Source organism: Colletotrichum fioriniae (assembly GCF_027942845.1).
Source record: "Colletotrichum fioriniae strain IMI 355084 chromosome Unknown scaffold_6, whole genome shotgun sequence".
Lineage (NCBI taxonomy): Eukaryota > Fungi > Ascomycota > Sordariomycetes > Glomerellales > Glomerellaceae > Colletotrichum > Colletotrichum fioriniae.
Genome location: NW_027076842.1, coordinates 2,816,431 through 2,837,173, shown reverse-complemented (window position 1 = coordinate 2,837,173; position 20,743 = coordinate 2,816,431). Strand labels below are relative to the sequence as shown.

The following is a 20,743-nucleotide window of genomic DNA, read 5'->3' as shown; positions in this document are numbered from 1 at the left end:
TCTTACGGATTTGGCTGCAAGATGAACCCAAAGAGTCGTTGTCATAATGAATCCAGGAATCGAAACACCATACGCTATCTTTTCTAGTGTCCCGCCAGCGGAGCCCAGAGATGGACTCGCCACGTACTTTCCGCAATACCTGCACGATTGATTCGTCAGTCAAGTTCTCCATTGATTTGCAACACAATTGAACTGTCCCCCAGCTATTTCACTTACATGTAGACGACCGTACCAAATGCGACATAACATGAGGCTAGAAATACTTGAGACGAGAATAGGGATTTGGTGAAAGATCGTGGGCTTCTCATTTCCGCAATCACGGGCATGAAGGTTGGTGTAGATCCATAACCAGCTTCACGGCTATTAGTCTCTCATCCCAGATGTCAACTCAATGCATCACTGTAGCATAACTTACTAAACAGGTTGACGGCAGCGACAACTCCTGGAACGAATCCAGGGGCTCCGACGGCGTGTACTTCCATGTCGTATGGTCCGGTTTGTGGCGCTGCCGCAGGCCGCTCGACTTGGGTCACACCAACCCTTTTGTGCGAAATGTTGTCAGCAATTCGATAAAGCCCCAAGTTGGTGAATAATTATTGAGAAGAGTTGATAAACTCACACAACAATGAAGACAGCCGTAAAAATGGAAGCAAATCCTATCCAAGCTAGGATCGACAATCTCCCCAAAGTGGGAATGCTAGACACGATTGCGGTGCATGTGGCCGCGACGAGTGTCCACGCAATGTTGCAGACGTGGCGGTTCGAAAGTGTCTTGAACCCTTCCGCCAAACCGATGAAGCCGGATCCGGATGCGAGGCTTTTTTGAGTGTCAGTATCTGAGGGAAACAATCGGTTGCTCATCAGACTTTCTCGTGTCTTACATCCAAGTCAACAGGAAGAGACCACCAGCAATCTCTCGGGCAATAGGTCCGCCCATCAGCGCCGCAGCATCAGCAATGCTGTGTACTCCAGCGTATCTCATCCTAAAGACGTACATGATATACGCATAATCTTCCGGCACGTACAATTAGTAAGTTGATGCAAGGGACGGGAGTTGGGGACAATGTTGAAATGAAGGCGTACAAGTTGCTAGTGTCCCCCAACCCACGAGCAAAGCAATTCCCGGGCCGTACCCAACTGAGCTGAAGGCAGATGGAATTGTCAATACACCAGTGGCAAAGCATAGCTTCATCAAAATGATGCCAGTGCGTTTCCTGAGATGATGCACAGTGTCAGTGATCTGTGCCTTCGAAAGTGAAATTCCAACTTTGATCATAACATGACCTACCAACCTAAAGCCCTGTATTCGTCCTCATGGAAGACCTCACGGTTATCATCGATGTCAATGCACTCCGTTTTGGTGTTTCGTTCGGGGAATATATCGCCGTTCGTCGCCGGCTCCATTTTCTCGGATGAGCCCTCCAAAGATGTACTTGTGTACGGTGGCATCGCAGGTGATTTTCTGTGACTATTGCCACTGGGCTATTATAGAAGGAGGAGTATCACAGCACCAGAAGTCCCGAGTCGAGATAAATAACGTTTCGTGTTATCTCGCTGTTGCCAACCACGTTGTCGACTACATGAAAGGAACTTTCGGAGCCAAAAATTTCAGCGAGGAAGCTCCAGCAACAACATCTTATATCGAAGTTAGGAAACGCCAGATATTAGATAACTACCGAGGGGGGGGCAATCTCGGAGACTAAGGTAACATTTAAGATACAAGACTCTGTTGAGCCTGTAGGGTTGCTCGTTCAAGATCCACTTCCATGCTCATGTCCGGCCAGGCGCTATCTTAATGACATACTGTCACTGCCGGGTGACAATCTCGACCGCCGTCAACGGAGTGCGTTATCACAGGCTCCAGTATACAGACGGGGATGTCGCCGATCCTATCTGCGGGGGAATCACTTGGGTTCCCCATGGAGATAAAGCCCCCAACCCCCATCACACTGTAGATAATGGTTGTGGGTAAGTGGGACTTCGCGAAAAGCCGACGCTAGCGAATTCCCGATCTTCCTGCTACGCTAGTCTTGACATCAAGAGAGACTTGGGCCTGGCTTCATTTGTCAAGGGATCATACTCAGACTGCCTTCGCGTTTGAGTCTAAGGCAAGCGCGGTTGACTATGGGAGATCGTCACGGCCGGGAATCACGATGTTTCTTCGTTATAGGGAATGTCTTCCTTTCTTGAACGAGAAGTATGATTACAGAGTTCAACTCCGAACCTAGATGCATACATCCTTAGTCTTGACTAACGCCCCGGAATACGAAATCCACACCATCAATGCTGATTAGATCTCCATCTACCGACTTTTGCGCTTCCTTGTCTATCAGAGCCACCACCGCGGACGCTTTTGGCGTTTTCCCTTCATTCTCAGAAACAAATGTGCACTCCCAAATTCCATGTTGGGGCTTGTAGTCCTCTCGTCGCGCGGCAAATTCTACATCTGACGCCTTGTGGATGGCGAGATATATGACCCCAACTTTGCCAATGAAAGTTCTTCCGTCTGTGCTCTGAATAATCCAGGAAGGCATCTTGTCCGTGTCACGTTTCGTAATCTCTCTCCAGACTTCTTCGTAGTCGGTCGGAACACCATTCTTGTGAGGACAAGGCGTAGTACCGATTTCGAGGTCATCGCCATTGGGCAGCTTCTTGAAATGGGCATCGTCAGGTACGGTCAAGCTCAAGGAATCGATGATATGTGTCCATCGGAATGTAGCTGTGACTCAGTTAATACGTAAAAAGAAAAAGATTATTTTTAATTATCGAGCCTTCAAGTGGAATATCCGGTAAGATGACCACAGTACATGTACGTACGGGGTTGAGTTTTCAAAGGGATTCTTTCTCCCGCGCGGCTCCATTGGACGGTTTGAGTTTCTTTAGTAATCCGCAAGTCTATGAAGTACCTTCCTACGTTGATAGCGATTGTATCGGTGTCTTCATAGGCAGGCTCGGGTAACCAGCGAATGCTGATGCGCTGGACAGCTTGGGACGGCATATTGTCGGTCAATGACTTGAGGAAAGTTTAACCCAGGTTTGAGCGCAGAAAGCAGATTCTAGGACGATGTAGATGATAGAATGATGAGAATCGACGGCTTAATGTGGACCGGCGGTGGGGTACTTATACCTGGTCGCAGACTCACGTGTCGTCATTATACACAGCAAGTCTTATCGACAAGTCTATGGATACTCAAGCTATGGGCCTAGGACTTTTCCATAGTAGATAATTTGAACGCTCCGGATCTCTCAACAGGTTTGATTCCATGTCTGTACGATTTGTGTTCCATCTTTGAGCCGACGCGCTTTACGATGTAAGCTTCGAAAATACAAGTGAAGGCGTTTCAACTTGAGGGGATCAGTTCACCAGCCGAAACCGTCGCATGGAGAGTCTTAAACTATACAAAACAGTGAGCATCAAACTTCAATGGCAATCAGTATGGAAGTAACTCCGGATTCATCTAAGGTAGAAGACCGAGATGGATTCATCTCCTAGTCTTGGTGGGGTTGAAAAGCAGCCAGTCACGTGCGAACTTACTAACCCCCTCATCCCCAGACGGTCTTGACATGAACACTCACAGATTCGTTTCTGAACTCGTTTGTATGAATAAGAAGCAGATCCACTGATTAACAGCGACCAAGGTGCTCATGATGCCGATTCAATGTTATTATATGTTAGTTTCGTAGACAATCGTCAAATCCCTTGATCAGTGGCGGCTGGCTGGAGATGGGGTCCGACCTGAGAGGCAAAAGGCACAGGTCTACGCCAGCTTGCGCCAGATGTCATCGACTCAAGCAAAAGGTATGAACTTGGCACCATCTTTTTGTATCATTGCTACTCTAGCTTATTGTCTCATTCAGTGCGATAGAGGCACGCCAAGATGTCTAAGATGCGTTGCCGCCAGAGTCGAGTGCACCGCAATCAACCGGCAAAAGTCTACCGAAGTTCCTCGTAGGCAAGTTGCGGTGCCCCATGAATTTGTCAATAATTAGATGGCAACTAATAAACCCCGTTGATAGTCTTCTTCAGCACCTCGAACATCGCCTAGCCGAGTTGCAACGACTGAATTCCGTCTCAGCAGACGCAGAACACCACGACTCTGTCAATGAAATGTGTATGGCTGACGTCGCTCACGATGTCGCCGCTCAACTAGCCTTCATCTCAACCGCGAACAATCTTTCTCTCGGTCTCTTCCAAGGCTCGACTGTATTACCACATAAGTCGAAACTTTTCTATCCCTCTGAGCGTCCACCACTCAAAATCCCAATTCGTGGAATCTACCACGAAGTCAAACCCCGAACAGCTGGCCAAGCATACGCAACTCAGTTCTCAAGCTTCAACTCACAACACGTTCCTCTCAACGTGATGCAACGGCTGTTCAGAAACTACATCGAAGAGATCCTCCCACGATTTCCCTGTTTCTCGGAGACGGAGCTAACCTACCACTTCAACCACACATGCATGAGCGGCGCTGAGCCCGGGGTTTCCCACGCTCCGGATCCCCTTCCTCGATTCGTTGTCTCGATGACCATGGCAATCAGTGCTCTGAACTCCAAGAATCAAGACTTCCGCAAAGTCGCAGCTCTCAGCGAGGCTCTACATGCGGACACCATGAATCACGTCGACGACTTGCTGTGTGAAAGCTCCGTCCCAGCTTTGCAGTGTCTAATATTACTCATACAACTTGCGATGCTGCTGCCTCAGACGTCTAATCTATGGTATCTTACGGGAGAGGCTATGCGCATGGCTGTAAGTCTCGGGCTGCATCAAGAGCCAGAATCGCGCATCTTTAGAGATGTAGCATACGCGGAGCAGCGTCGACGTATTTTCTGGGTTGTAAGCACATAATCAATAAAAGTCTTGGTCAGGCTTGTTGCTAACATAACCCCATAAAGGTCTATCAGCTCGATAGAATCGTGTCCATCTCTGGAGGATGCCCAGTTGCCTTGAGTGATGAGCACATTACAACCAGGCTTCCGTACGACTTCGGCGACGTGTCTGAATTGGCAGAAAGAGCCGATTTGAATCGAGTTAGTAACCCAAGAGAGCGGCAATTCCTCCTCGACCTTCAAGTCTGCATCATGAAATCCGAGATCCAGGCAACCCAATTCTTCGACCGCCCTGTTCCTAGTCTTTCCGGTTCTCATGGCGACTGGATCCAGCAGATGGATCTCAAAACGCGACATCTCTCTCAAGGAGGCTCGGCGCACGGGAGCCCGCACTCATCGCTGGTTGCTAATTGCCTCCAATGTCAAATCATGCTACATCGACCTTGCTCACGCAACATTGCCGTTTCCGAAACATCTCTGGTATCCGTGGTCAAGGCGGCCATCGAGCTGATATCAGTAGACGCAAAAGCAGCCGAGTCTGGGGGTCTTGTCATGGTATTCGAGATTGGCAACAGAATATTCCAAGCTGGCATGCTCTTGCTCTACGCTCTTCGAAACCACGCTACAAAGTTACAGCGTGCCTCACTTGCAGATATTGCCACCACCTCGTTGAATAATCTCTCAGCACTTCTTGTAAGTCTAGTCTACTAGCAAAAAGACCAAGAAGATGATTTACACCAAAACAGTTACTGACACAAAATCACAGAACAACCTCTCCAGCAGATGGCCACCCCTATCCGACACAGCAAGCTACATCAACGAACTCATCGACACGAACCTCCGCAACCCACTCGGACATAACGGAAGTCACTACGACATGCAAGTCCTCGAAGAACTCGACTGTCTAGTAACCCAGCGACGAATCCACAGTATCCGCCACCGAAACATCCCCTTTCCGCCTCCAAAGAAGTCCACGCCTCCTGCCTCGGAACCAGAAAACGTTAGCAGAGACTTTCTGAATGAGGAGCAGTGGTGGACAGATTTCATAGATCAAGACTTTGTCACCAACGAAAGCTGCTTCTCGCTCCCATCTGGCGGCGGGCAAACCGCCTCTTCGTCTTCCTCGAACCTTACCGGAACAAGGGTTGAGCCTGGGCAAACCCCGAGTGAGAACAATGGAAGCGACTTGGAAAAAGAACTCGATGTCATTCTTGACGCGATCCCCTCTTGCAGCTTCTGTAGGGATAGACGGACAAAGTGTCAGCGTCAACTTCCTGCATGTAAAGAATGCGTGAGGACCTCGCGAGAGTGCTTCATCTTTGATCCGATTCTGAAGGCAAACATCCCACTTCGACGTGTGCAACTTCTCATCGAAGAGCTGAAGGATCTCGCAAAGCAGACACCATCACCTTCACGTTCATCGAACAATACACGACAACCACTAGCTACCGGAAACCCCTTATTCCTGCCTCTCCTACGGGGCGCCTCTCCTCTTTCTGAGGCCTCATCATCCAAATCTCTGCCCAGCACAGTATTTTTTGGCCCCTGGTCCTCACTCGGTTGCCTGCGAGATCGGCTTCAACACAAACCAGGCTACGAAGTGCCGTCCGCCCTGCAGGCTCCTACCAGGAACACAATTCCAACCCCCCCATTTCAGAGCCTCATCTCCTTCCAACCTTTACCAGAAAGCCTAGCGACTCCCATCTTCAACCTCTTCAGCCGCTCGATAAACACTTTCTTCCAAATCTTCCAGCCCCATACCCTTAACATCATCCTAACCGCGTACTACTACCCAAACGCTACTCCCCCACGTCCTTACAACACCCCTCTCTTCAACCTGATAGTCGCCCTCGGCGCCCAAATTAGCAGCAAATCTACACCCTCACTCTCCGTCCTCGCAGAACATCATTTCCACATCGCCATAACCTCCCTCCCAAGAACTTGTACTCACGCCTCCCGCGCCGACAACATCAGTCTACTTCAAAGAACCCTCCTGATCTGCGTATACACCCTCCTCGAACCCAGCGCAGGCGACGTCTGGCGACACCTAGGCTTCGCCATCCGTTTGTTTCTCGACTTGTCCCATCGGCCGTCGATGGAGGAAGACGAGGACCATGGTGTATTTTGTATGCTTACTAGGACTTTGTACACTTTGGAGAGGTATGTTTAATTACTCGAGCACGAATGTTCACAGAATAAGAGGGTTGATAGTCCTATGAAGTCATGTTTCGATTGCCTTTGGCAGACCAAGTCTACTAGTCATCGGAGATGATCTCCGTCGCGTATGTCTCCAACATACACCTCATTCCATCTGTAACTGACACCATGTCATAGGAGCTCGTAGAAAAGAGCGGCAACAGCCTCCAAGATGAGATCTCAATCTCTTCATACCAAGTATCCCTCCTCAAAATGCAGATCCACAGCACAATTCTGTCTCGCGAGCGCAATACTTCAGTCATCCACGAGACTCAGCCCCTTCGAGAGATGTGCGAAAGCTATCGCCAAAGTCTCGACTCCTGGTTCGCGAGATGGAAGGAGATTCTAACTTCAACTTCACCTTCATCTCCAACTCCACCTACAACACCACAGAGTCACGCTCTTCAAGCAATTCTACTCTCATGGGGCTCACTACACTACCACCACGGCATGTCCCTCATCACAACCCTCTGGCCAACACCAGGCGGAGATCCATCAACAATTTGCGGCGGCGTCTCAAAGGCAGGGTTACAACTCGTTCGTCACCAGCAGCTTTTTGCAAATCTCACTTGTGAGGCGACCTCATTAGGTGAAGGAGATGTTGTGGTGTTTCCTTGCGAGTGGACGATGGCCCATTTGGTGCTCCAAGTTGGTTTGCGTGCCATGGGAGAGGAGGATAAGTCAGTCGTCGGCGAGAAGAACCAGGACCCATCACTTACACATTGCTTCTCGTTACTACTACTTCTTGACGCCGATGGTTCTAAACTCTTGAGAGGGCTGTCACACATTCTTGAGCGGCCATCTGAGAGGGCTCAACTATGATAAGAGATTTGAGATCTAGGTAGTAAACTCCTCTTTCAGCCCAAGGCAATAACAGGGCTTTACAAAGACTCTGCCGTAATTTAGGCTCCAAGACGAAGTGAAAGTCAAAATATGCACGCTTTTGATGATTATTCTGATACCCTCTAACAGCAAACCCCATTTTTCTAGATCCTGAAATCCTTGTAAGACCACTTCTCTGTAAGCTTCGCCCTCGCCTGCTTCTTGAACGGGATATGTCTCCTCGACTCCACCTTACCGCGGACGAGTAGACTACGGTACCGGTCCTTGAGCAGGTTACCCTCGGGCCTCAACAACCGCAGCGAATCCTGCAGCTCGTCGGGCAGGATCAGCTCCAGGTCCTTTTCGGGCAACTTCATCTTGCCCAGCTGTCTCCTCCGCAGCCGTCCCTCGTCCACGATATCGTCCTCGTCGTCGTCAGCGTCGCTCCCCTCGCCCACCTCCTTGGCCAGCGCCAACGCGCTCTTGGAGGCGTCGCGGCCCGCAATCTCGGCAGCAATCTCCTTGATCCGCTCCGCCTGCGCCGCCTTCTTCTTCAGCGCGAGCTGGTGCTTGGCCTCGCGCTCCGCCTCCTTGCGGCGCTTGATCCGGTTCCTCTGCTGCGGCGTCTTGCGCTGGGGTCTCTTGGTCGTGGGCTTGTCGTCGCCCTCGACGCCGCTCTCGAACCCTTCCCACGCGGAATCCTCGTCCCACTCGGACAGCTGCGCGCGCGCTTCCGCGGCGTCGGCCTCGGTGGCGGACTTGGCGACGGCCTCGCGCTTGATGCGGTCGGCTTCCTCGGCGGCGAGGCGGGCTTCTTCGGCGGCGACGGCGCGGGCGCCCTCTTCTTCGAGACGGTCGGCGTAGTCGTCAAAGGTCGGGTTGTAGGAGTATCCGCCTGTGGGCTTGACGACGGCGGGGAGCTGGCGACCGCTGGCTGTGAGGGAGATGGGGGCGTGTTTCAGGGTCTTGGGGGGTTTGGCTTTTTGTTCGGCGGGGAGGAAGTTGTCTTTGCTGGTCTTGCTTGCTGCTGCTACGGCCTTGGAGGAAGCAGAGGGCGCGGCACCCCAGAGGTCGTAAGTCGCTTCCTGGGGTACGAGGGTAGTGGATTCTTCCTGGTGGCCATCGGCGACGCGGCGGAGGCGGCTCAGTTCCTTGTGAGAGACCCAGTCGGTGCGCAGGCGCTTGACGGGGAGGAGGCCGTCGGAGGTCTTTGAGAGGGCGGTTTCGGCGTCGCGCTTTTGCTTGCGGGAGGAAACGGCGGGGACGGAGGAGCGGGCGGCGAGGATCTCGTCGGACTTGAGGGTCTTCTTTGGCTTGGGGCGCTTTTCGACCTTGCCGACTGTGTCCAGGGTGAAGAGGTCTGCCGAATCCTTTTCTGCGACGACGCCACTATAGGATGCTTGGTTAGTTATCTACTCTGTGTGCCAATGGGGGGGCTCCTGAGAACGGGAAAAGGTTTCCAAGGGGGAGAGGGTTACGTACCCGGTGATAATCTGTGTATTCAACTCATCGAGACCTTCTTGCACCTCGGAGACGTCGACGTTCTTCCTCCACGCCTTCTTTCCCTTTCTTGAGGGTTGCTTGCGTTGCTGCGGCGCTTCGCCGTCGCCCGAGAGAGGCTTGAGAACGGGCATATTGGACGGCTGGCCGAATCGCACCCCGAGCTTGAAGGGGTTGTATGGATGGTTATATGCAAAGAAGACGGAGAGGATCACCGGGGATGTTTCTGATGTCGAAAAGTCGATCTCTGCGCCTTGCCCATTTGCTGGTCGTCGAATCTGCACTCTGCACCAGTTGGGACGGCGGGGCCTGGACTGTCCAGAAATTTTCGAGCCAGGGTCTTTTTTTTTTATTATCTTATCGGATATGGGGTCATGCTTATCGATTATCAGCACGTGATGGCCCCGTCTTCCATTTGGTGGCCTCCTCTGAGCCCACCTCAATGGATGACGGGGGCGTGGTAATGCGCCTAAAGGCGGACAGGTTGACCTCCTTTTACCAGTGCAGCTTGCTCAATTTCCATAACCCGCGATCTATAACCCTCGCCCCCCTCCTCCTCTCGGCCAGCCCAATCTCGCACTCTCGTCGGATCTCGTCCTTTGATCTAGCAAAGCGCTCGGCTTTTCTGCTTCCGACTCGACGACTCCCTTGCATCGAGCCAACGTGTTGGTTCTGTAGCCCGACTGGCAAACCCCCGATACCACCCTTCGGAAGCTTCCCTTTGACCAAAAAACCGCAACCATGGCGTCCGGCGCAGGCGGGTCTTACAACAACCCCCTCAAGAAGTTCAAGTACGATTTGCGCCGATTGCAAAACATTTCTATTGAGACAATTGCACAGTAAACTAACGCAATGATACCCCCAGGCTTGTCTTTTTGGGCGAGCAGAGCGGTATGTTCCTGCATTTTGTCTTCTTTGATGTGGCGAGAGAGACTGTTGGCTAATTTGTTCTTTGTGTTGTTTGCAGTGGGGAAAACTTCACTCATCACTCGATTCATGTACGATTCGTTCGACAACATGTACCAGGCGACTATTGGAATCGACTTCCTCTCCAAGGCAAGCCATTACTACGTTTTCGAAGGGGGAACGAAGAACCACCGTCTAATACGTTGCAGACCATGTACCTCGAGGACCGGACAGTGAGATTACAACTTTGGGATACCGCCGGACAGGAACGTTTCCGCAGTCTAATTCCCTCGTACATTCGCGATTCTAGCGTCGCAGTAGTCGTCTACGACATTTCAAGTACGTGGAACTGCGTGGGGGAGGCACAGATCAAGGAGCCTGTTGCTGACTTTCATGCAATTTGAAGATGCGAAATCCTTCCAAAACACCAAGAAGTGGATTGACGATGTTCGCGCCGAGAGAGGAAACGACGTCATCATTGTCCTCGTGGGCAACAAGACGGATTTGAACGACAAGCGAGAAGTGACGACGCAGCAGGGCGAGGAGGAGGCCAAGAAGAACAACCTGATGTTCGTCGAGACTAGCGCGAAGCTGGGACACAACGTCAAGACGCTGTTCAAGAGAATAGCGCAGGCTCTTCCGGGCATGGAGGGAACGGATGCTGCTGCGCAGGCTTCAAGCCAGAGTGCGTATTCCTCTCTATCTTTGAGTTTTGGTTTATAAAAAGCAGGGTGGTTTATACTAACTTTAACGCAGTGATCGATGTGAAGACGACCCCCGCCCAATCGTCGCAAGAAGGATGTGCGTGCTAGACGAGTTTCTTCAAGGAGACGAACCGAAACAAAAAGACAACGACTCTGGAGTAGAAAAGTTCCCGAGGCGAGCCGTGACGGACGACGCGGGGCTGAGTTGGAGTTGCCGTTTACGTTACGTTGCGACATGACTGGCGGGGCAGGACATCTTAAGCATAGCGTGCAAATGGGGATTTTCAGCATCAGTTACAGTTTGTATAATAACGGGCTATACTCCATGGTCGTTAGTACATACCTACATTTAATGGCTCTTTTTTCTCTTCTTTCCCCAATACTGTCTGTCTATACAAAATGATGCATCTGTGAGATTCACGCTGGCAATACGGGGTACTAATGTGTCGAAAGCCAACTGGCGAATGAGTTGTCCAAGATGCTCACCGCCCGGAATGGCACGGGACTCTCACGATGGCTGGTGTCTGTGATGCTACGGTGGGCTGTCACCGAGTGCCGGGGTCCATTGAACATGTGGTGCCAGCGTAGGAATGGCCCGTAGATCCGTGGCATCGAACTCCCAGGTCCATCCACTAGGTATTCGGATTCGGATACCTTACCGCGTATAGATAGATACCTTACCTAGTAGTGCATTCACAGCCAATGTTGCTGCAGATTGCCCAGAGAGAAAGAACTGTTGCAGACGGGTGCCCTGGCGGAGAGGAGCGGCGCGGACTCAATGAAAACCCCGGGGCGTGACGCTATGACGGATCGGGTGGGGCCCATCATGTCATCGAGAAATTTAGAAAGGTGCGAACGCAGGGTCTTTCCGCTCTTTATTTTCTTTGGCCCATGTCAATTGTCATCCGGCGCTGCCGCTTTGGTTAAGAAGTGACGGGGCCTCTTGTTAGGCTCAACTTTGCGACGCTTCCCCAAAAGCTTCCCACCCTCAGTTTCTTCTGACGGCTTAACGAATTTACCTGAGCTCTCAAGACCCCTTTCTCTCTGACGCAATACCTACGGGTACCCTTCTTCTTCTTCTTCTTCTGTATCCGTACACAAACACCAAACAAACATCACCAAAGTGGACGAATAGACAGATAGAGACAGGCAGACGGACAGAATGGCGCTCTCAAGATTCAGCATGCGGTTACCGCTCCCAAAGGTAAGCGTGTAACACAACCTCATCCCCCCCCCCCCATCCAACTGCACCCAACAGTTACACAACATCATGTTCATCATCTTCAACCAACAAATCACTGGGCGGCTGGCTAACATGATGATCACGTTTTATACGTGCGACAGACCTTTCTGGGCTGCATCGGCCTCCAGACAGGCGCCGAGGTCATCTCCCTCATCCTCCTCTTCAACAGACTCACCGGCCTATACGGCCTGCTCGCCATCCTCACAGGCTACGAGCTCTCCGTGACGCAGCTGTCAATGTACCTCTACTCGCTGGGCGTCGTCGTCCTGCTGGCCATGTTCATGCCCCACATCCGCAAGCAGAGCCCCTTTGAGACGCTGAGCCTCGCCTGGCTCTACATCATCGACACCGTCCTCAACGTCGCCTACACGACCTTCTTCGCCGTGAACTGGTACCTCAACAGCAGCGCCCTCGACAAGCACCCGGCAGGCAGCACGACCCCGGCCGCCGCCGGTCCCGCAGCAGCAGCGGAGATTGCGGAGACCGCGCTCGCTAACGGGGCGCCTGTGGTTCCCGACGTGCCCGGCACGACGAAGCACATCGGGCCCCAGGAGTCATGGATGAGCTTGGGGTTGATTTGCTCCGTTACGCTGGTGCGCGTTTACTTTGCGCTCGTCGTCATGTCGTTTGCGCAGCAGGTGCTGCAGCGATACAGCGCGGCGGACATGGGCTGGGAGGAGGAAGGCCGCAGCAGCGGCGCCGGCAAGAATGGCAACGGCGTCGACGGACCTTTCTCGCAGGGCGAGCCGGGTGGCGAGGGATCCCGCGGCCGTGTCGGGCGCGTGATGCTCGCTCTCGGTCGCGGGTACTGGCTTCGCGAGAGGCCTCAGGAGGAGTGGGCGAGCGCTGTGAGCGCCAAGTTCCGGCACACCGGAGTTTGAGTCTTTAAGTATCGCGGAAGGGCAGATTCAGAGAACCACCGACAGTACCGGTAGGTATTGAAGCGGCAAGAGATGGATGTCGGTGCGGCATGTCGGGCGGCAGCGGCAGGCTGACCGCTTGGAGTGGATACCGCCGGGACGGCAAGTCGATGATGCCATCGGGCGATGGTATCATTGGGCGATGGCATCATTTGAGATTTTCTATCTGTTGTGGATTTGAATGCCACGCGCGCCGAAAAAAGAGGTGGATCGGGGATTCAAGAGCGAAATGCATGTCGGGGCGCGATGGGGAATATTGTACAACAACATTGATGACCCTCAATCACGGAAGGTGAATCGGCGTTTGGGTCATTGGGAGAGATGGTTCGTCACGAGGGCATTCATTCATTCGGTTGGTGCCCAGTTCACGATGGCGGATTAAAGTGGGACTGGGAACGAACATCCCATGGTTCCAAACCCCGAGTTTTGGGGAGAGCATACGATACAAAGCATACATATAATAAGCATACTTAGTAGGACAGTAATACAAGATCTTAAAATCGAGGGATCATTGGGTGATTGGTGGGTATCGGGCATTGAGCGAACTGGACCATAGCCCGTGTGTGAGAGACGGTAGTGAGAGCGACAGACGGAAACTGCAAATACAGAGTCTACCATTTGTAATCCGAAAGAATCTCCGGGGGAGGGGGATGGAGATGGTGGGGGCTGCTGAACGGGATATGGAGCACCATGTAAGTCTACGGAATAGTTTCCACTAGTTGACTCGCCTCCAGATGGATGGGATGAAGCACGGCTACGAATCCGAGCCTGAGCCTCTCTACGGAGTACCTCTGCCTCTGGCCAACATTCTGTATGAGTATTTGGTGTGAATGATGGGAGGAAAGGCTTACCGGCCGACAACGGCCTTTTTCGGCATTCGGGCATGGGGGGTCCAGATTCACTCCCCCTGTTCATGCTGTATTAGCCAAGTGCCATCCACCGATTCCAGCCATTTGAGATGGAATTTGTTAGAGTATTGTTGAGTGGCTGATTGGGTAAAGCAGGTGAGCTAAGAGTCTAGAGCAGAGTCTGGCTACCTTACTTAAGGTAGTAGTATCCTTCTTTACAAGTTTACATAAGGCAGTTCTAACAGACTCATAGCCGTCAACGATTCTCGTGATGAATAATACAGCATCCAGGACAGGACAGGACAGGACCACAGAAGAGGCAACGGCACTGGCTCTTTACTGCCAACTTGTACCGCCTGGAAGAATCCCAATGTACCTCTTTCTTAGCAATGTACCTACGGATACACACACCAAGTGCAGCAGCATTGCCCCAAGGCAAGCCAACCCGCGGCGCAATGGGAGCAGTGCGGCATGGCAACTGGCGAATGGACTGGGGAGACGCTGCGCTAGCCGATCACGCAATCGACCCTGATGTCGACAAAATTCATTGTTTTCTGCGGGGCGAAATTTCTCAGTGGGCACAGCAGTCCCCAGTCCCCCCCCAAGCACGCCAGCAACAGCAGGCGCAACCCGCCATCCAGCTTCTTGCCTGACTGAAGGCGACGAAACCAAGCAAGGGAAGGAGCAGGAATTGGGTACTTTCCAGGTCACTTTCTGTTGATTCCAAAAGCAGAAAGAACCATCGGAGCTGTTTCGCAACTTCCTGGGGCACCTTGGACTTTTTTTTTTTTATCAGCTTGTTATCCATCGATCTTCCCTTTTAGACCTCTTATTACCTTGACTTACACCACCATCTTCCTCCTCTCTCACACTCTCTCACTCACTCTCACCCTCTTCCTCCCTCCGCCTCCCCTTTGCCATTGCATCCTACGTCGCCCGTCTTCGACAATCCTTTCTACGGGTTAATCTGTGTTGGTCATTACTGCTGTAGTTGACTACTTATTCGTGTTCTGTCCATCCTTGATTCCTGGTCCAGAGGAAGCCAAACAGACAGCACAAGAGGAATCCGGAACTGTACACTGCAAACGGCAGCGAAAAGAGTTTCGAGACCGGCCACTATACGATACCCCCCCTTCGAATTCACCCTCGAAACCTCTGCCAAACACGCACATATACATATCGACAATGGCGCCGACAAGAGGTCAAATCCAGACGCCTGGAGAAGCTGGTAAGCAGTTGTTGCTCTCTTCAATTCTTGGGATTCCACGGCTTTGGTCTGCTGCTACTGCTGCTGCCCCCCTGGTCTCGCACTCTGCAGCGGCCGTCATCCTTCAGCGCGTGTGCCCGCTGTAACTACAGCGAAGCTCCGACAATGCTAGGAATTCGGCCAATCAGAGCTCTGCTATTTGTCGCATCCCAGCGGTGCAGAGTCCCCCGGCAACCCACCCGTGATGGACAATGGGCAGCAGCACTCAGAGAAAGAGAGGCAGTGGGATGATGGACGACGCCGAACAGAGACGCGGGGATAGTCACAGTTGCAATTTTGCGACGAGAACGATGACAATACTGGCTTGTGCTAACATGTCCTCTCTGCAGTTGCGAGAATCGCATACCTCTCTAGCGACGTCGTCGTCTCCGTCCAGCCTTCGCTGGCCAAGGACTCGGAGTTCTCATCCCACCTTAAGCGCTACGTCGCTCGCAACGACAAGAGCCTCGTTGCAAAGTCTTCAGTCACAGAGGTGAGCAGCCACTCAAATCGCCTTCTCCGCAATCTTTTGACTCGGGAACTAATTGCGACTGTCTCCAGGTCCAACACGTAAGGCACAATGCCGACCCCCTCCTCTCCGTCTTTGCGCCCACCCGCGCCGGCAAGCTCGTCGCCGTAACGACCTCTTCTACCGTCCTCCTGCCCGCCATCTCCCACCTCTACAAGTTGGCAAACTACCCTGTCGTCCTTCACGTCGCCCTTCAGCCCGCTGGCTTCCCCGACTTCTCCGCCATCACAGCTATCCGCAACTCGGGATGGACCTTCCTGCAGTCAGAGTCTCTTCAGGAGGCTCAGGATATGGCACTGACGGCACACGCCCTCGCCCTCCGCTCCGGCAAGGGTGTTGTTCACTTCTTCGCCTCGTCGAGCAGCGACGACGATGCTGCCATTGAGGCAGAGGACCCTGAAGTTGTGCGCCAGATTCTCGACGTTGACGCCGCGAGGCGCTTCCAACAGCCGTCAAACGGCTCTGCCGCGTCGGCTGTCGGTATCTATGCCGATGACGGCCGACTGCCGGTGGCCTCTGACCGATCCGACGTGCCGCCGACCGGCTCCTCTCCCATTAGTGGTCTGAGCTCTTCCGAACTCGCTTCGTCCGTGCACTCCAAGCTCGAGTCATCCAGGGCCTCGGTCCAGTCCAGCGCCGAGCACAGCGTCACCGACAGCCCGCCCTCTGTTGTCTCCTCCAACGCCACCACGATCGAGTCGTCCCTCCCCGTTGTCTCGTCTGAGGATATCCTCAAGTACGCCAACGGCATCTGGGCTCAGATTAAGAGAATCACCGGCCGTGAATACCAGGCCTTCTTCTATGCCGGTCCCACAAACGCAGAGAACTGCCTCTTTGTCTTCGGCTCCGGAGCCTACTACTTTGGTGATGTGATTGACCAGGCTCGCCGTGGAGGTGACTTCTCCAAGGTCGGCATCCTCACCCCCAGACTGTACCGTCCCTGGCTCAGCTCCTCTCTCATCGAGGCTCTGCCCAAGTCTGTGAAGCGCATCGCCGTCCTTGAGCAGGTCCACCGCAAGACCACAAAGTGGGGACCCGTCCTCATCGATGTTCTCACCAGTGTGAAGAGCGGCCCTGGTGGTGTGCAGACTGTTGTCGGCTACCAGCTTGGCTACATTGACCCCAAGACCGTCATCCAGGCTCTCCGTGGCGTTCTGCAGAACCTGACTTCCGAGTCCCCTGTTCAGAACCTCGAGATCGGCCGCAAGGAGGTTCCCCAAGAGGTTCTCGAATACGGTCTTGAGAAGCCCCAGGTCGAGAACTCGTACACCAAGATTCTTGACCAGCTGTTTGGCCAGAGAGCCTACATTGCCAACGCCCTTAAGGCTAGCAATGCCGGCATCAACTCCTCCATCCAGGCCAGCCCCGAGTTTGGCTTCGGTTCCCTCTTGGCCCGCAAGGAGCGTCGTGTGCGATTCGTCAACGAGGTTAAGGAGGCTGCCAACAGCAACCAGTTCGTGACCGATTCTCCCAAGAGCTGGCTCGCCCGCTGGGCTGCCAACGAGGCCGACTCCAAGAAGGCTAATGAGATCGCCGACGACCTGATTCCCCGCCTCGAGACCGATGGCTCTTCCATTGCCCGCAACCTGCTGTCTAGCAAGCGCCTGTTCCGCAAGGAGTCATTGTGGCTTGTTGGATCCGACGCCTGGGCCTACGATCTTGGTAACTCTGGTGTGCACCACGTCCTTGCCTCTGGTGAGAACGTTAACATGCTCATCATCGACTCGACCCCTTACTCGGAGCGTGCCGCTGCCGATGCCAACCGTCGCAAGAAGGACATTGGTCTGTACGCCATGAACTTTGGCAACGCCTACGTCGCCTCTACCGCCGTCTACGGCTCCTACACCCAGGTGCTTCAGGCCATGCTTGAGGCCGATCAGCACAACGGCCCCTCTGTCGTCTTGGCCTACCTTCCCTACTTTGGCGAGACCGACTCTCCTCTTACCGTCCTCCAGGAGACCAAGAAGGCGATTGACGTCGGCTACTGGCCCCTGTACCGCTGGAACCCCGCCAACGAGGCCAAGGGCGAGCCCAACTTCACCCTTGATTCTGAGCGCATCAAGAGCGAGCTCAAGGCCTTCTTGGACCGTGACAACCAGCTCACTCAGATCATGCAGCGCGACCCCGTCTTCGCCGCCAACTTGTCGCAGGACTTTGGCTCCGAAGTCCGGGCTCAGCAGAAGCGCAAGGCCAAGGACGCCTACGACCAGCTTCTCGAGGGTCTCTTTGGCGCTCCCTTGACCGTGCTGTACGCCTCTGACAATGGTAACGCTACCAACGTTGCCAAGCGTCTTGGTAACCGTGGTAAGGCTCGCGGCCTCAAGACCAAGGTCTTCGTCATGGAGGACTACCCCCTCGAGGACCTTCCTTCCGAGGAGAACATCATTTTCGTGACCTCGACCGCCGGACAGGGAGAGTTCCCCCAGAACGGCCACGCTCTCTGGACTGCTCTCAAGGACAACACCGAGCTCGACCTCGCCAACGTCAACTACTCCGTCTTCGGTCTTGGTGATCGTCACTACTGGCCCCGTAAGGAGGACAAGATCTACTACAACAAGCCTGCAAAGGACCTTGACCGTGTTCTGTCCAACCTTGGTGGCAAGAGACTTGCCGACGTCGGTCTTGGCGACGACCAGGACCCCGATGGATACCAGACTGGTTACCAGGAGTGGGAGCCCAAGATCTGGCGTGCCTTGGGCGTCGACAATGTCGATGGACTTCCCGAGGAGCCTGCTCCCATCACCAACGAGGACATCAAGATTGCCTCCAACTTCCTCCGTGGTACCATTGTTGAGGGTCTCAACGACCCCTCGACCGCTGCCATCTCTGCTGCCGACCAGCAGCTTACCAAGTTCCACGGTACCTACATGCAGGACGACCGTGATGTCAGAGATGAGCGCAAGGCCATGGGCTTGGAACCCGCCTACTCCTTCATGATTCGTTGCCGTCTGCCTGGTGGTATCTCTACCCCGTTGCAGTGGGTGCAGATGGACGACATCGCCAACGAGCTCGGTAACGAGACCATGAAGCTCACCACCCGTCAGACCTTCCAGTTCCACGGTGTCGTCAAGGGCAAGCTTAGGCCCGCCATGCAGGCCATCAACAGAGCGCTCATGACCACCATTGCCGCTTGCGGTGATGTCAACCGTAACGTCATGTGCAGTTCTCTACCTACCCAGTCCAAGTACCACAGGGAGGTCTGGGCCAGCTCCAAGAAGATCAGCGACCACCTGCTGCCTTCGACCACCGCCTACCACGAGATCTGGCTGGCGGACGAGAACGACACCAAGACCCAGATCGCCGGTGACGCGGTGCAGGACTTTGAGCCTCTGTACGGACCCACCTACCTGCCCAGAAAGTTCAAGATCACCATTGCCATCCCTCCCCACAACGACACCGACGTCTACGCCCACGACATCGGACTCATTGCCATCAAGGGTAAGGACGGTAACCTCGAGGGTTTCAACCTGATTGCCGGTGGTGGTATGGGTGCCACGCACAACAACAAGAAGACGTACCCGCAGATCGGTCGCATGTTCGGCTTCGTCAAGACGGACCAGGTCCACATTGCTTGCGAGAAGATCATGCTCGTCCAGCGCGACCACGGTGACCGCAAGAACCGCAAGCACGCCCGTCTCAAATACACCATCGATGACATGGGCGTCGACGTCTTCCGCGGCAAGGTTGAGGAGCTCTGGGGACAGAAGTTCGAGAAGGAGAAGCCCTTCGAGTTCAAGTCCAACGTTGACACGTTCGGCTGGCAAAAGGACGAGACAGGACTCAACCACTTCACCTTCTTCATTGAGAACGGTCGCATCGAGGATACCCCCGAGTTCCAGATGAAGACTGGTCTCCGTGAGATCGCCAAGGTGCACAAGGGCGAGTTCCGCCTTACGGGTAACCAGCATCTGATCCTGAGCAACGTCGCCGACGAGGATCTCGACTCCATCAAGGACCTCATGAAGAAGTACAAGCTCGATAACGTCCACTTCTCCGGCATGCGCCTTAGCTCGTCGGCCTGTGTCGCCTTCCCCACTTGCGGTCTCGCCATGGCCGAGTCGGAGCGTTACCTGCCTGTGCTGATCACTAAGCTCGAGGACTGCCTCGAGGAGAATGGACTGCGCCAGGACTCGATCGTCATGCGTATGACGGGTTGCCCCAACGGTTGCGCGCGTCCCTGGCTTGCCGAGGTTGCCTTTGTCGGAAAGGCGTACGGCGCGTACAACATGTACCTAGGCGGTGGATACCACGGCCAGAGACTGAACAAGTTGTACCGCCAGAGCATCAAGGAGGACGAGATCTTGGCCATCATGAAGCCGCTGCTCAAGAGGTATGCGACTGAGAGGGAGACTGGCGAGAGATTTGGCGACTTCTGCATTCGCGTCGGTGTCATCAAGGGCACCAAGGAGGGTCGGGATTTCCACGAAGGGGTAAGTCGAGATTCTCGAGCTCACTGTAACATTTTGTTTTGCAATGACTAACAGTAATGATAGGTTCCCGACGAAGAGTCTGATGAGGAATAAGCCTGTCCAGTGCTTTCGAGTACTCACAGTTTAATGACGAGATTTGATGTTCGGTGCGAGGATGAGGACGAATTTGAGATTTACAAAATCATGGGATTTGCACAAACAGAGAGAAAAAAGTTGGAAATTTTTGTAAAATGTACATGGTCTTATATCAGCTTTAGCAGCTTTCAAGCATCAGGGGGCCAGGCGTTGCGATTTGCTGTTTCTTCTATATTATATCATTTATGAAAATTACGTTTCAACATTCTTACCTCAGGCGAGGTGCATCACCGTCTTTCTGATCCTCAGCAGCACACTTGTCTGATATGTCTGTTCCTAGGTACATGTTGCAGTAGCGGTGCAAGCCAACTCCAGAGATTTGAGAGGGCGTGAAAAGTCATCAGGTACATCAGTACGCAAGAAATGGTATTTTGAACAATCATATGAAATTATCTAGAGACCGTTTACGTATCTCTTTTTATATCTTTTTTTTCTTG

General features: G+C 53.3%; 4 protein-coding genes across 4 annotated transcripts; 3 read left to right on the top strand and 1 right to left on the bottom strand.

Annotated features, from left to right (window-relative positions):
• Window positions 1–8,009: 8,009 nt before the first annotated feature.
• Window positions 8,010–9,479, bottom strand: N0V96_006170 (uncharacterized protein; the record flags this gene model as incomplete). Its single annotated transcript, XM_053194049.2, has 2 exons — window positions 8,010–9,234; window positions 9,328–9,479. 2 exons carry the CDS (start codon window positions 9,477–9,479, stop codon window positions 8,010–8,012), a joined length of 1,377 nt encoding a protein of 458 aa, XP_053048625.2.
• A 607-nt stretch (window positions 9,480–10,086) lies between these two features.
• ryh1 (GTPase Ryh1) lies at window positions 10,087–10,974 on the top strand (the record flags this gene model as incomplete). Its single annotated transcript, XM_065757615.1, has 2 exons — window positions 10,087–10,091; window positions 10,620–10,974. The coding sequence occupies 2 exons, from the start codon at window positions 10,087–10,089 to the stop codon at window positions 10,972–10,974; spliced, it is 360 nt and encodes a 119-aa protein (XP_065613958.1).
• A 1,164-nt stretch (window positions 10,975–12,138) lies between these two features.
• N0V96_006168 (uncharacterized protein) lies at window positions 12,139–13,079 on the top strand (the record flags this gene model as incomplete). Its single annotated transcript, XM_065757614.1, has 2 exons — window positions 12,139–12,143; window positions 12,368–13,079. 2 exons carry the CDS (start codon window positions 12,139–12,141, stop codon window positions 13,077–13,079), a joined length of 717 nt encoding a protein of 238 aa, XP_065613957.1.
• Window positions 13,080–15,151: 2,072 nt separating this feature from the next.
• On the top strand, window positions 15,152–20,222 carry MET5 (Sulfite reductase [NADPH] subunit beta; the record flags this gene model as incomplete). Its single annotated transcript, XM_053194046.2, has 3 exons — window positions 15,152–15,194; window positions 15,563–15,705; window positions 15,774–20,222. The coding sequence occupies 3 exons, from the start codon at window positions 15,152–15,154 to the stop codon at window positions 20,220–20,222; spliced, it is 4,635 nt and encodes a 1,544-aa protein (XP_053048622.2).
• Between the last annotated feature and the right edge of the window lie 521 nt (window positions 20,223–20,743).